Raw genomic sequence first — 15446 nt, 5'->3', positions numbered from 1 at the left:
GCACTCTACATGACCAGCTTCTTAAGCTATAGCAGACACATTCACCATGGTCCCAAACTCCTTATGTCCAACTCTTTGACAGTGTCCCACACTTAGGGTTTAAGTATGAGATGTCTCCCATTGGGTCTGGTTTAGGATGCTTAGTTTCCAAGCTGCGGTTCTGAGAGCCTAGCTAGCAGTGGTAGGTTAGCAGTAGTGTGCTTTACAAAGGGCCACATTAATACTGAAAATCTCCTTAAACCCAAACAACCCTTTCCTCTCTTAGGATGTGCCTCATGGGCACTTTGGTTACAGTGATGCTAAAACAGCCATCTTGTGGATATGGGTGTGTCCTGCGTCTTGTACCTAACCAGGAGGATTTGCAAAGGTTCCAGAAGTATGTTATCACATTGATGTGCTGACTTCAGTGCCCACCCTGCTGGTGACTTCCTTCCTTTGTGGTCACCGAGGTAGTAGACACTAATGGGGGCTGAAGGTGACCTTTGGGAGACAAGGAATTGAAGTTCTGGACTCATGTCTGCCAACAGACTTAGTGAGTTTGGGAATACAGCCCTCCTTAGTCAAACCCCAGATAACATTCCTGCTTTGTAAGACCCCAGGGAAGGCAGATAAGCCACGTTCAATATCCTAATAAGCAGAAACCGAGAGATAATACATGTATACAGTTTTAAGCTACTGGATTTATGGTAATATTATTAAGCAGAGATAGATAGTTAATATAGATGCTTCAAGTGCATTAACTTATATAATCCCCATTGTAGTCTTATTTTGCACAGTGGAAAGCTGAAGCACGGAGCCTAAGCAGCCGGGTTACTTCCACAGAGCAGCAGGTAGCTGGGCTGCTGACACCGAAACAAGGCAGGGTAGCTCCAGGTGGTGCTCCTAACCAAAACCACTCTCACAATGTATCACAATAGCACGAGTCACACATCCCAATAACATGCTAGCCATATTGTCTGAGTGGAGGAGGTGTGTGTAACCCTATCAGAAGGCTGGCTGAATGGAATGCTGGGAAGGGGAACAAGTCTTGTCTCTAAGTAGTCTCTGGCAAAATAAACCACAACCATGACTGGGCTGCAGTAGGGGAACAACACTGCCTATTACCTGCTTGCATGTGAGTCCCACTTCACCTGTAAGATAATTTAGAGCACAGTAGCCCTATGTTTTTGTGACCTGAAGTACTTAAAAGATTGATGACTTTTGGTTCAAATGGTGTGTGTGTGTGTGTGTGTGTGTGTGTGTGTGTGTGTGTGTACGTGCACGTGTCTGTAGTTGGGTCAGCATAGCATCAGCCTACAGCAATGCTTCCAAACCTCCACCTGTCCCTATTCTCCGAAGAGCTGAGCCCGATATGCTCTCTACCTCTCTCACCGCCTCTGTTTTTAACATGCCTTCCGTTGAGTTGTCTCTGATTGCTGACCACTGAGAACTGAGTCCCAGGTTTAGACCCCGGACTTTGTCTCAATCTTCCTGAACTACGTAGATGACTTCTGCCACCCCACAAAGGCACAGATTCCACCTCCACGGTACCGGACCCAGAATGTGAACTTCTAACCTACATCTTCAAGTCATCAGTGTTCATATCCCACTGGTCCCCCAGCTTTTCTGCTGGGTCTCTGTCTCTGTAAAAGGCATCAGTATTTACTCAGAGGTTAAGACTAAAAACTAAAGAACTACTCCAACACTCTCCTCTTTCCTGTCTTTCACGTCTAATTTGTGAGTAGTGTTTTGGGGATGCTTCATTAATTGAATAGCTTCTACCGCTGCCATCTCCACCTCCATCTCCACATTTTTTTTTCTCCTTCCACCTTAAAAATCTGATCATCTTTCACTGCTTCCGCCTCCATGGGTATAAGATGTCATCATTTCATCCCTGAAGTACTACGACAGCCTCCTAACAGGCCTTCCTGATTCCACTCTTGTCTCCCACGAGCAGCTGCAGAGGTTAAAATGAGGAGCAAATCCAATCACTGCCCCCAGCTGCTCCAGCTCCATCTTAGCTTCCATCACATTCAGAATCCCACCCATGGTCTTATGATGACTTGTAAACTCTACAGAAGTGGTGTCATTTGCTTTTCCAATCTCATCCCTTGCCACACTCTCAGCTTTCTGGACACTGCGGACTTCATTCCATCTCCTCACCATGCCGTGTTTGTTCTGACCTCAAACCTCTGCACTTGCTGTTTGTTTTACTTACTCTGCCTTCCTTCAGGTCATTAGCCGATTCATTTCATTTCAAGCTCACTGAATGCTACTGCCCGTTAGAGACCATCTTTAGGTTCGTTTTTAAACCCGTGACCACTGTTTTCCTTTTCTCCCCTATCCCTTTCTGTTTCAATCAGTTCTCTTCATTGTGCTTAGCATAGCCTGACATCCTGTTAGGCATCTGTTGCGTATCTGAACCTATCCATCCTTCCTGAGGCCAACCACAGAATCCCAGAGACAGCTAGTCCTGCTGCACACCTGGATCCACAGCATAGGGAACAGTGCCTGGCACCTGAGGTGCTGGATGAAAGAGGGAAAAGTGGAGATGGGAGAGGAGGCAGCAGTCGTAAAAAGACTGTGAGGACCACTCAGATCTAAAATGAGAGATCATCTTAGGGACGATGGACTTACAGAACAAGTAAAGAGTTTGGCTAGAGAAGAGAGTGATTGGCGAGGCATGTACTGGGAGAGGGCATGGAATCAACATGTAGTGGTTTATATTCCAAGCAGAAAGTGGGGGAGCACCAGAGGCCATCAAACTCCAGAGAACGAAGAGACAGGCCAATTGCTACACAGTATTTTTGCATAAGATTAGAAGACGAAATCCTCATTATATCTGTTTAATATCTGTATCAGTAATATATTTAGAAAGATTTAAAAATTTTAAGATGTAAATAAATTATATTTAATATGTTATTGAGTTACTGATTCTGGTCTCAGAATCTTTTTACAAGGCTAATATTGCTTCACAGGGCACAGTGATTCATTTCATGGGCTCATTGTAATCTAAAGGCTTTGCATTATTATTGCATTATTATGCAGTTTTTAAAAGGAAATAAGCAGTCCATAGTAAGATAACACCTTAGCTTAGTTTTAGAAGATATATTTAAAAGTCTATGTTGCCTGTTGCTACCCCCATAGATCAGTGCGTTACTCAACCCTTATCCAAAAAGCTTCTTTTTTTTTTCAGCAAACAGGCATTAAACTGAGACTCACAACTGGACAATGTGCAGAGAGTGAGAGACTTTGCAACGCTCAGGCCTGGAGGTGAGTCTTCATCAAACCCCTCCCCTCCAAGGCTCGGAGATCTATATGGAAGAGGAGGCAGAACGATTGTAAGAGACAGAGGTTGTGAATGACTCTGAGAAAAGAATGCTTTCCAGACAGAACAGGACAGATGCACACATGTGTGCACAGGGCCTGCACAGACAAGATGCCAACCTTAAGAATAGGGAGTGGGGATTGCACACATGATCCCACCTGTAACCAATAAGTTATTTGCAATTTAATAGTTTTCTTCAATGGAATACCGCTGCCTACGTACACACTCAGAGCAGGCCCCATGTCCAGGAATAGCTGTTTAATGTAAAATGAACTCTAATTTTGTTCATGGAAAAGGGCAATATATGTTTTCTTTCATTACATTTTTTTTGTCTTGTTTTTTTGTTTTGTTTTGTTTTGTCTTATTGAATGAAAAAGGAGGGTGAAATTAGGGAGTTGGGTGGGTAGAGATGTGGGGAAGATCTGGGAAAAGTTGTTGGTGGACGAGACAAATGATCAAAATATACTTTATAAAAATTTTTAAAGAGAAATGTTTGTGTAGGTAATTTTAATTATTTTCCTTGAGCTGGAAGCACTGAAAAATCACAAAAATGGAACAATTTTTCCATTGAACAACTAGGTATCCCTGTATATTTGCCTTCTTCGGTCTAAGTCCTCAGTTACTCAGAGAAAGACTTACATGACCCCAGGATCCCAAGGTATTGCATGTTAACCTATCTCTAACCACAAGGAGCACTCACTGAGGACAGATGGACACATGGGCTAGACAGACAGGACAAACCATACTCTCTCAGTGTCCTCTTAGCTGGTCTCCAGAAGGCAAGTTTTTTTTTTTTTTTTAATATCTCATTATCAGTAAATATTCTCTCTACAACCTTCACCAACTGCTCATCAAGGCTCTGGTCACATCCACCCAGCAATTAGTCAAGCTTTCTACTTTCTAGCCCTGTGACCTTTGACCGGCGATTTTCACTCTCAGAACACTAGTCTGCCCATCTGTATGAGGGGTGTGAACACTTACTCTGAAATGCTGCATGGAAGAAGTGCATGGAGATGGAGATGCTTCTTCCCTCATCATTTGGAGCGCAGCACTGCTCTTCTATCTGCTGCCTCCTTCTGCCTGTGTGCTCTGTCTCTACATCAGGTTGGACTAGTGTCATTTTATTCTTTTATTCCCTATGCTCGGGTTCACTCTGCGCAGTGTCCTCTTTCTCATTCGGCATTTCTCTTCACCCTTAACAGAAGCCCCACGGGTATTCCATGTCCACGTAAATGACCTTTTCTGCACCATAAATCACCCACCTAGTCATACACCAATAAAGAGCCGAGTATTAGGCTCTTCAAGGTCGCGTTTTCTTGGAGGATTCTCATTCCAAGTCAGTGTATCTGAAAGTGTGTGGTTTCCAAACCCTGGTGGATACCAGGTGCTTTGAGGGAATACACAAACCTTTGTTTTCAATTTTTCATTGGAAAAAAAAAAAAAAGCTAGCATACTAATCTCAGACACTAAACAATAAAAGAAAATGAAGAAAAGAACCAATTCAAATTTACTTTAAAAAGTCCTAGTAATTAGAACAGAAGCGGAACCTAGTTACATAACAAAACATGTCATGTGAGAGCCTGAAATCTGGGAAGCTATTCCGTCATTGTCATTGAAGGCTTATAGATAAGCCTGGAGTATCCATGGGCCCCGTGGCTCACATCTACAGTAAATTACATGAGACACTTCTTCACTTTTCCCACATGCTGGTCAAGAAACACAGCTCTCGCCTTACCTGATCCTCTAAAGTCATTTAAAGTTAAACCCTGAATTGAAGGTCCCTCTAACTTGATGAAGGGGGAATATTGATTTTTTTTTCCCTCAGTGTAAAAGCTGTGGAAGGAAAAAGACTTCCCTGCAGCTCTTACACGCATATCCCAAGCTTTCTTGTTTTTCAGACACCATGGTCTGCATTAGCTGTGGTCAGAGCCAACCTTTCTGATCCCTGAGCATACCCAGAGCATGGCCTTGACCAAACATCGTCATCCCTGTGGCGCAGGAGTCTCAGGAAATATCTTTCCTTGAATTGCATGCAAGAAGTATTGCTGGGAAATCACTTGCTGCATATGCACCACTTTGTGGTAGTTCAGCCATGTTTATTTGCTAGTAGGCATGAGAGACATTCAAATACAACAGACTGGCATTTCTGAATTGCTAATGAAGGCTCCGGGACTGAGCACACAAATCAAGCTGCTTATTTCACTCAGTGCTACTTGAAGACTCAGTTTATACCCTAGTCACACACAGCCAACAAACTCCATCTGCTCTCTGGGGGAATTCCTTAATACGTACTGGCCACAACCAACCAGTAACGATTAGCATGTTTTTACATACGTTAGCCCTTTTCTATAGAGTAACAGCAAAATGGATCATCTTTGTCTTGTCAATTTGATTGTGAAACAGTATTTACACTGTTTCTTTGGGGTGTAGGGGAGGCTACGCATATATATTCAGCCCAAACAAATGAGCCAAGAGAGAGAGCTCTGACCTTTTGAAGTCTTTGGTTTCTAGTTGATCTATGTTTCATTTATTAGTTTTGGGGAGTGTGGTTTCCTTAGAAATTCTATATTTGGTGCAGACTCGAGACCACTGTGACTATTTGCTGCAGGCTATTGCACACCCGGTTGTTGTTGTGACAATAGAGGGCCTTGCACACTTTAGAAGGAGGTGAACTGTCACAGCGCTTGCTCAGTCTTCACAGAGGGTCAGCTGCCTCCGAGTCTTTCCTCATTTAGTCATTCTGTAAGCACTGACTGAAGGCCTACTGCCTGCAATGTACTGTTGTGTTCCCTAGAGATACCAAACAAAACAAAAAACAAACAAACAAACAAAAAAACCCTGTCTTTGTGTCACTTACATTTTAGCAGGGGATGGAGAAAGAAAATAGTAATACATTTATCAATTTCAGACAGTGGTAAGTACTATGTCAGGGGAGGCCGGGGGTTGGGGGGGACCAAAACCTCTAAGGGCAGACACAGGAATGGCACTGCTGCCAACACTCTTGACCCTCGCTTGAAGCTTATTTAAAAGGAGCAGACATTTTAGCCGACTCTGGAAATACCTTCTGGTTGGAACGCAGGGAGCCATGCCTGTTTGGGGCTCTCTGGATGCCAGACAGGAAAGGGCTTTGGTGCAACGTGGCCTGCCCCTTGTTTGTCCCAACTGCCTGACTGTGTAGCAAAGGTGTTTGTAAAAGTGGCATCTCCTGATGCTGCTTACACCCTCGCTGACCGAATGGTCTCACTTAGTGACAGAGGACAGCACTGGCTGCTCCAGCCTTTGCATGACATTTCATACTTGGAGGGTTCGGCAGACTTCCATCTCCTATCTTGGTGAGGTGCCATGATAGAGCTAAAAAGAAGAAGTAGAACCCGATTCCAGAATCTGGGCAAATGGCCTTCACGTGCCTGAACACGGATGCAGCAATCAAAGTCACACTAGGTATCTGCTGTAATAATAAAGACCCGGATCAACGAGGCATCAAAATGTGGGAACAACAGAGACAAGAAAATGATAACCTCCAAAATTCAAATGTGTCCTCCTCTGTAATTCAAGGTTGCCAGTTCTCCATGATGTCAAGGGCATGACAATTTTTCCTCCCAGATGTGGACCCTTCCTAGAGAAATTCTAAGAGCTATCCTGGGGACATCTTGTAGCGTGGGGACACGTTTTAGACTCTCAGCCTCATATTTACAGGTCTAACCCAAACATCTAAATGGGACAATGAAGAAATATAGAGACTCAGTCCTTTGCGAACAAATCAATTAATATATTTTCTAATAGTCCACAAATGGAAAAAAAAAAAAAAGCCCCATGCCCTCTAAACTTCCTGTAACCTAAATCTGAATGTAGATTTAAGACAGTTTTCCTGAGTGCCCCAAAATTTTCAGAGAGGTAAGAGAGATGATAATTTGTAATTTACCATATTTGTTAGTAGTACAGGGTTCTTTGTGAAGGCCATTATGAACAAGGGAAGATAGCCTGTGCGGAAGGGGAGGCAAGCCAAATCAATACTACACTAGCTCTAGGCCTTAGAGTCCAGGCTGGTGGCCCCATCTCCTTCCTTTACACACAATAGACAGATATGATTAAAAATATTATCTTTAAGTGGGGAAAACAGTAAACTATTTCAAAATCTGTCAAACTCAAAGTATGAACATATTTTCACTAGTAATTTGCACAACCTTTAATTGGTCTAATTCCACTTCACCGATAATCTGCTGACTTAAGGGGCTCAAGATCAAAAGCTTTTTCAAAAAGCTAGATATATGGTATATGTTAGTTCAGAATACCTTTGAACCTGGAACTCATTTTATCTTTGAAATAAGATCAATATTTTACATTATTATTATTATTATTATTATTATTATTATTATTATTATTATTATTATTATTTTACAGAAAGTTATCTTTAAATTTAGCCTTCAGTGTCACAGGGCTAGACACTACATCTTTTTCTACCATCACTAAGAATTTATAAAAGCTTATGAAAGTCTTAAAAAAAATATTTTTGCCTTTATGTTTTATGCCATAATGGACATGATTAAAATGAGAAGTACCCAAATAATATTAATAATGCATTTTCTTTTATCCCAAGCATATGCATTTTGCTCCCATGAGACTGAATACATTGCCTTCTCTTTTAGAAGTGAAAGGAAGGGGATGAAAGGACTTAATGAAAAATACATATTTGACTTGTGATTATAAAGTAATTACTAAACTAATTTTGAGTTTATGTGGAGATACTAGGTTTTGAAGTGAATGAAAATAAATTATATTTCTGTTAACACTCAAAGTTACCCTTTGGCACAGAACAACCGTGCAGAAGGGTACTCCTCGGCTAGGCCATGGAAATAATGTGGCCTGCATTACGGAATCTGACCTCTGTACTAGATCTGTGTTTGTGGAAAACTTTCAAGAATGGGTTCAGTTGCCATAAAACTTTTCCAGACAATCTTAAGATGCCCATTCCTACCTCATCCTCTCCTTCTACCCATCAAAGAGATCACTGGTAGCAATAGTTAAATTCATTCAAACTATGAGATCATCAGATGGACAGCTTTGCAGGCAGACATGCGACATGCCTGCTCTTTGAAGATGGCAGGCTCCTTCTATTGTCATACTCTGCAGGAACCTGCCTTGGAAGGCCTTGCTCCACAGAGATCAGATGGTAGTTGATGAGCTAAGACTGTCTTCTCACTGAGGCACCCTTCGCTAACTACACTGGCCCTGCTTGGAGGGTGGTAATACCCTGAAGGAATTGAGATTGGAAGGTGAGCACAGGAAAGTGGGAAAAGCTGCAATATTGAATCCAGCCTCGTCTATGGCTCCAGAAAATCGTGAACAGGAGTTTACCAGGTCTCTTCCCCTGTCTGTTTTCTGTCCGGCACTGTTCAAGAGCAAAGACGGATGTGGCAGAAGAATCATCAAGATTTCTTGACGCTGGCTTACACCTCTTTGATCTAAGTGACTTCTTTCTATGCCCACCTTTCTCCCAAACAAGGATTTACAGGAACTTTAAGGTGAGAGAGTGAAACAGTCTTAAAATCCCAAGAGCGTTTGGTCAGTCAGAAGGAGCTTGGAAAAGCTAGCTTTCTGTGTAAGTGAGCAGTAAGGAATGACCAGCCATTTAGATTCCCAGCCCTTTGGCTTTTGTGTCTTTTCTCTCTTGGATTGTTTTAAAAAATGAAGAAGGGTTTGGAGATCCCCTTCCCTCTGGCCTTTGCTCTATGAGGGATGAGCAAAAAGAATTTTCTTGTCCATAAAAACAACAATGAAGCCTACAGAACTTCATAGTTCCAGCGACTTTTAAGTCACACACACCTGGAAAAGCAAAATTCTGTAATGAAGAATCACTGGTGTGATATGAAATAGTTATGTTTTATCAATCTGCTAACTCAATGTGTAATGTGAAAATATGACTCAAAACAAAACATCACCCTTACGTGACTTACAGTTTAGTATTCGACATTAGAAAATCCTTGGAAGGAAATCATGGACAACAGCCTACAGTGTCTTGTCACTGTGACCATATGTCTGAGATAACTACATAAAAAAAGAGGATTTATATTTTTGACTTGTGGCTTCAGGGGTCTCGGTCTGTGGTCAGTTGGTTCCATTGGTTTTAAGCCCATGATAAGGAATCCAGGTACAGAAAATCAAATATGTCACATTCTTATAAAATATGGAGCTACAGTGTCCTTCCCCAGAGGGCAAGAGCAATGGGAAGCCTCTCATCTCTTTCTAGCAGAGGAGTGCCAAGTAGCAGCCAAGGTATAGAAGACAAGGAGGGGATGGTATAGAGCTGACATTACTGACCTTCAAACACCAGGCACTTCCTTCCCACTAAGAACACAGCTCAGAGACGGCTGCAGTAGTTCTTCTAAATGTTACTAGCACAAAGAATGATGCTTTATAGACTGAAATAGAAATTTTGGCACTGGTTGGCACCAACCAATTCTAGAATCTCAATTACTCCAGAACTTTAAGTGCAGCAAAATTAGAAGATCCAACATATGCACGTCTCCTTGTAAGCTATGAACTTTCCTAGTAGCCCTAAAGCTTCAAACAAGACGGAAGACAGTCACAGGAAACTCTTACAAAAGCAAAGAGGAATCATGAATGAAAAGTCCCAGACTAGATTCCTCTTGTTCTTGTTCAAATGCAACACCCCCTTTCACCAACAGGTTGGCCAACCCGTTCAACTTAATGTAGGAAACACTGCTCTGTCACTCGCTAACTGCCAAAATTACTCTACAGTCCTGTAGTTTAGCCTTAGCTGCGCTTAGTAAAATATATACAGATGCTTTAAATGAATCTTTAAAACCTATGAATGCTTTTGATCCAGCTCTTAAGTACAGGTGATCTCACACGTGGTTTTCTAATTATCAAGTCGAGATACTATGTTGCATTTCCTTCCCTCTTTATCTCACAGTGCTTTTATGCCATACTCAAAACTCAAAGCTTCAAAATACTGATTCTGAAGGGGAGACATTTTAATATATCACTCACAAACGTTTTGTGTAGGAAAATGTCATTCGTTGTCTCACAAGAGCCCAAGTCACACCTTCCCAAGGAAGCAAAGCCCCAGAGTTTTACAAGAGTCATCCAACAGAAGCAAAGCTAGGTTGGAAGAGATGAGAAGGAAGGGATAGTGTTTTTGGTTGGATGGCTGGTTGCTTTGGTTCACATATACCAGCGGCACACCGTTTTGGTCTGCCAGCCACTTCAGCGAAGAAATGGATGCTACTATGAAAGTCATCCTGCTGAATTCAGAGGCAAGACAAGTAAAAGACGGAGCTGATACCAAGTCAGGGCATTTTATAAAGCGTTCTTTGCTGCAGCAGGTTGCAAGATGAATCCTCACGGGTCAGTGAGGTTTCCTGACCTAGATTTTGATTATTGTTTATACAAGTTGTGTAGAATGTAGTTCACGCTCTAGGAATAATACGGGTACCAGGTTGGGATTATTCAGGACCACCGAATAACAGGATTCAAAAATAAGTAAAACAGCTGAAATATCCAACAGTCTGGTCTAACCTGGGATGCTCTGTCTCCTCACAGCCAACGTTCCATCGGGCGGCTTTGTCTGGCTGGCAGATTTAGTGTAGGGACTCTCATCTGCAAAGGTACAATGAAGGGTTTGGTTAATTTCCATCCAGTCTCTAGCACGGTGAAGCTCTGTAATGGATTGCAATCCTTCTTCCAGAGAGAGGAGAGAGAGAGAGAGAGAGAGAGAGAGAGAGAGAGAGAGAGAGAGAGAGAGAGAGAGAGAGGTCATAGGGGGCAGGAGGAAGAGGTGGTGACCCAGGTCCTACATTTGGGTGAACTCTAGGATGAGGCTGGATGTTCTGAATGAGAAAGAGGGACGCCATTCTCAGAGTTTGTAAGGATCGGAAGCTAAAATGTACACGGAGACATTTTTAAAGGACAAGAAGTGTGCTAGTAGGCACATTCATCCTTTGCCTGTCGTCTATATCCACCAGTAAACAGTGAATATGTGTAACAGGAAGATAAAGACTGAACAAAATGGCCCAGTGGACACCAAGAATAATCAGCAGGAAGAACAAAGGAAAGGGGAGGAGATGCAGCATTTCAGACAAGCGGATGAAAGAGCATTAGTACCGCAGGAGAATGGCGACAATGGTTAGTAGGATCGTCGTGGGAACATGAAGGGGCTTCCAGGGTAAAGCAGAGGGCCGGGGTCATTCCAAAGAGAGATCGGAGGGGCAGAGAAACAGGGAGGAAGGATGGTTTGGCAAAAGAAGAGACAGCATTGCAATGAGCTGTTGAGTTCTTTTTTGAGAGTGAGCATAAAACAACCAGAGAGCCATACACAGAGCCACTGAGAAGACAGAGGGGCAAAAGTGTCATCAATCGAGAGCATCAGGGAAGAGGCCCAGTGACTGGAACACCAGTGTCAAGATCATGGAGGATCACCAATTACAAGTGAAGTGACTTGTTTAGGATTGCTACTGAGTTGGAACCACGAGTAGGGATATAGGAAGGCTCATGCTAGCGTTAAAATAGTAAATAAAATAGTTTGAACCAAAGCATCTGTGTGGATAGTAAAGGAGGCAGCAGGAGTAAACCCTTAAGAGTCTTAATAACAAGATTGATATGGCTTCAGAAAAAAAAATCATGTAAAAATAATTACCCAGCATTTTCAGTCAAGCTGGGTGACACAATGACACATCGTCCCACACTGGAACGCGTTTGTTATTGCTGTCATTGTTTTAACTGGAAATCATTAAAGGATTAAAAGGAATCATATTACACATGGCAAACTATTAAATATAACAAGCATTTAATTCAGCAACAAGGTTTATCATATGAGGGCTGTGAGCATTAATTTTCCCAACTAAGTGGTGTGTTTCCACAGCAAAGAGCTCATTTCTTCTCTGAGATGTGCTTTTCCAGGAAATGATTCACGGTTTCTTCATAAAACGAGCAATGTCTTTATAAGCAATGACAAAAAGAAAGATTAACACTGCTGTAATGGCAATTAACTTAAAAAATGGCAGGCATGTCATCTCATGTTTATATGCCATCTATCACACAATTCTGCCCATTTTTTTTCCCCCAACCGTAACAAAGCTAGCGGCTTTAGGGTACCAAAACAATCCACATCGCTCCTCCTGAGGCAGCATCTTCTCATGGCAAACACTGTGTTGAGGACAATTAAATATCACAAAACAAATCTAAGCATTCCATCATGAAAGTAGCCACTTGGCCCATTCCCCATTCCCACCCAAAGAGGCCAGTGAGCTTCCCGCATTGTTAGTTTAATAGCTAGACATTGCATTGCGTTTCATACAACAGTCACTCAAATGGGCTGGGTCCATGCCAAAGTCTGAGATTTTTTTTTCACAAGATTGTTTCAAGGTTGCAATTCCTTTCCTTAGCTATAACCTGGCAACTGTTCATTTGTAAAGACAGAGCACTGAGCCAGGTGATGTCCATTAACAACCCCAGGTTCAGGAACTTCACCTTAAGGCTTCAGTGTTTAGTTTACTAACGCCGTGGGTTGACTGCAGTGCTGGGGCTTCTTAAAGGGCAGCAGATTTTTCCCAGGAGATTCCTGGGCTCCTTCTCTTCACACTCTATTTTAAGGAGACCATTTAAGAAAAAAGAATCTCACCTAGTTTGTATTATAGTGTAGAAGTAGTTAACCCGGTCAAATTGTTTTCTCGTTTATATTTGAAAGCCTTCTCCTCAATTTAGGGCTGAGATCCTCTAGTAAAAAGCTTGAAACTGAATTCTAGATGGCCACCTGACCAGCATCTGTATCACCATCCACAACCCACACCTTCCCTCCCAGAGTGAAGCTTATTCAGAGGCCAAAAGCTGTGCTGGCCAAATCATCTATAGGGAAAGTTCAATATTAGCTTGCCAAAGACGCCAGGGCGATGGCCGCAATGCCTGATGGGAATGAGGCTGGCACCCCTTGTCATGAACACGATGGAGAGCTCACAGCCGAGATGCTGGGACAACATTCATGCAGCTACCAGGAAACCGCCCTGAGAAGTGACCAGAGGCATCATGGGCCTTCAGCGATTCAACACAGAACAGACTCAGCTCTCCTGACCCGATTTAGTAAAACTCAGCTCTTGACTCAAGCTGTGTCTGCAAATGGAAAGTGAGAAAGGCACGGGACCATCAGTAGTCAACGCCCCACCCCAGGACAACAAAGGACAAGAGAGACAAGGTACATTTTGTTTCAATCTATTTTACTTAAAAAAAACAATAAATACTTTTTATTATAATATTTTTTGTATAGGATTTTTTTGTTTGCATGTATATTTATGCACCATGTGTGTACTTTCCTGGTGCATGTGAAGGCCTGAAGAGGGCATTGGCTCTCCGAGACTGAAGTAACAGATGGTTATAAACTGCTATGTGGGTGCTGGGAATTGAGCCTGTGTTTTTTGGAAGAACAGATTGTGTTAACTGCGGACCCAACTCTCCAGCCCCTTGCTTTACATTTGAGTGTGTGTGTGTGTGTGTGTGTGTGTGTGTGTGTGTGTGTGTTTACATGAATGCAGGTTCCAACAGAAGAGGGCTTTGAATCCTGGCCTGAAATTAGAGACATGTATGGGTGCTGGGAACTGAGCCCAGGTCCTCTACAAAAGTCATGCTGCACTCTCTGAACCACTGAGCCATCTCTCCAGCCTGTGGCTTTTAAGCGCTTTATATAAGAGCACAAGAACCTATGGAGTTGTCTGTCATGGTTTCTCCCAAGTGCCTTTTACACAGATTCATATATTTATTCTTGAATTTCCTGCTTTTATGACAATGTAAACATCTTTTTAAATTTTTTATTGTTAATACCAAAGCCCAGGGAGGTTTATAGAAGGAGATACACTTAAAATGAGCCTAGACTGAATTTCTTATTTTTTTTACTCCTACACTTAAAACAATCTTATTTCCTCTTGGATAGACAAAATTTTATAGGCCAATAACAAGCCCACATTCTCTTGTATCAGGCAAGCATGTGAGGTGTTTTGGCACACAAAACCAACAGATGCTGCATGGTATGGGCACCTCCCATGGGAAAGCCTGGGAAGTGTGTCATCCTGTCCTGCTGTGAAATCTGTGCATATACTATTTCCTATGCTCATCTGTTTACACAAAGTGAATATTGATAGAACCCATTGATAGGCTTAGTTTACATTTACAACTTATTTATTTATTTGTGTGTGTGTGTGTGTGTGTGTGTGTGTGTGTATGTACACATCGTGAATGTGTGTGTACCCATGGAGGCCGCAAGAAGTACCTACTGGAGTTAGGATTACAGGCATTGCTGAGCTACCTGACATGGATGCTGGAAACCAAACTCAGTTCATTTGCAAAAGCAGTATGTGCCCCTCACTGCTGACACACTCCTCCAGCCCCTCACTGCTGGCACACTCCTCCAGCCCCTCACTGCTGGCACACTCCTCCAGCCCCTCACTGCTGACACACTCCTCCAGCCCCTCACTGCTGGCACACTCCTCCAGCCCCTCACTGCTGGCACACTCCTCCAGCCCCTCACTGCTGACACACTCCTCCAGCCCCTCACTGCTGACACACTCCTCCAGCCCCTCACTGCTGGCACACTCCTCCAGCCCCTCACTGCTGACACACTCCTTCAGCCCCTCACTGCTGGCACACTCCTCCAGCCCCTCACTGCTGGCACACTCCCCCAGCCCCTCAGATTTACCTTTGAATCATAAAAATCTAAAAGGAATACTAACACAAAAAAATTCTCCCCAGTATGGTCCTATAAGAGCGTTTGGATTTCTTTTAAGATACATATTAATACTTTACATTGCTTGCATTAGGGAGGCAACCACTTCCAATACAGAAATGAATTAAACATAGACCAACCAATGAAATATATGAGTATACAGCAATCCTGGGAGAGTGCAGCATGGACAATAGTCATTCTGTAATATTTTGTCGATAGACTATGGCATTATATGTAGGTATACTCCAACCCACTTCTGTTTTTCTTTTTCTATTTTGTGGTGGTAGCAGATCTAGGTTTATAGACTATCCCTGTTAAAGTCACACCATTATCCAACAGCTATTAAGAACTGACAAGCTCATGTGACAGTTCAAACTACTTTTGCATTTTATGGTTAGTACCATGGCATGT

The 15446-nt window shown here is 42.6% G+C and overlaps 1 protein-coding gene across 1 annotated transcript in view; it reads right to left on the bottom strand.

Annotated features, from left to right (window-relative positions):
• The window catches only part of Grip1 (glutamate receptor interacting protein 1), a 361954-nt gene that overhangs the window by 155526 nt on the left and 190982 nt on the right, over positions 1-15446 (bottom strand). The window contains exon 2 of the mRNA XM_051170528.1: positions 10847-10927. Within this exon, the coding sequence (XP_051026485.1) occupies positions 10847-10927 (81 nt within the window). The remainder of the gene's footprint in view (positions 1-10846; positions 10928-15446) is intronic.

Source organism: Acomys russatus, chromosome 28 (assembly GCF_903995435.1).
Source record: "Acomys russatus chromosome 28, mAcoRus1.1, whole genome shotgun sequence".
Classification (NCBI taxonomy): Eukaryota; Metazoa; Chordata; class Mammalia; order Rodentia; family Muridae; genus Acomys; species Acomys russatus.
This window is presented reverse-complemented; position numbering and strand designations above follow the sequence as displayed.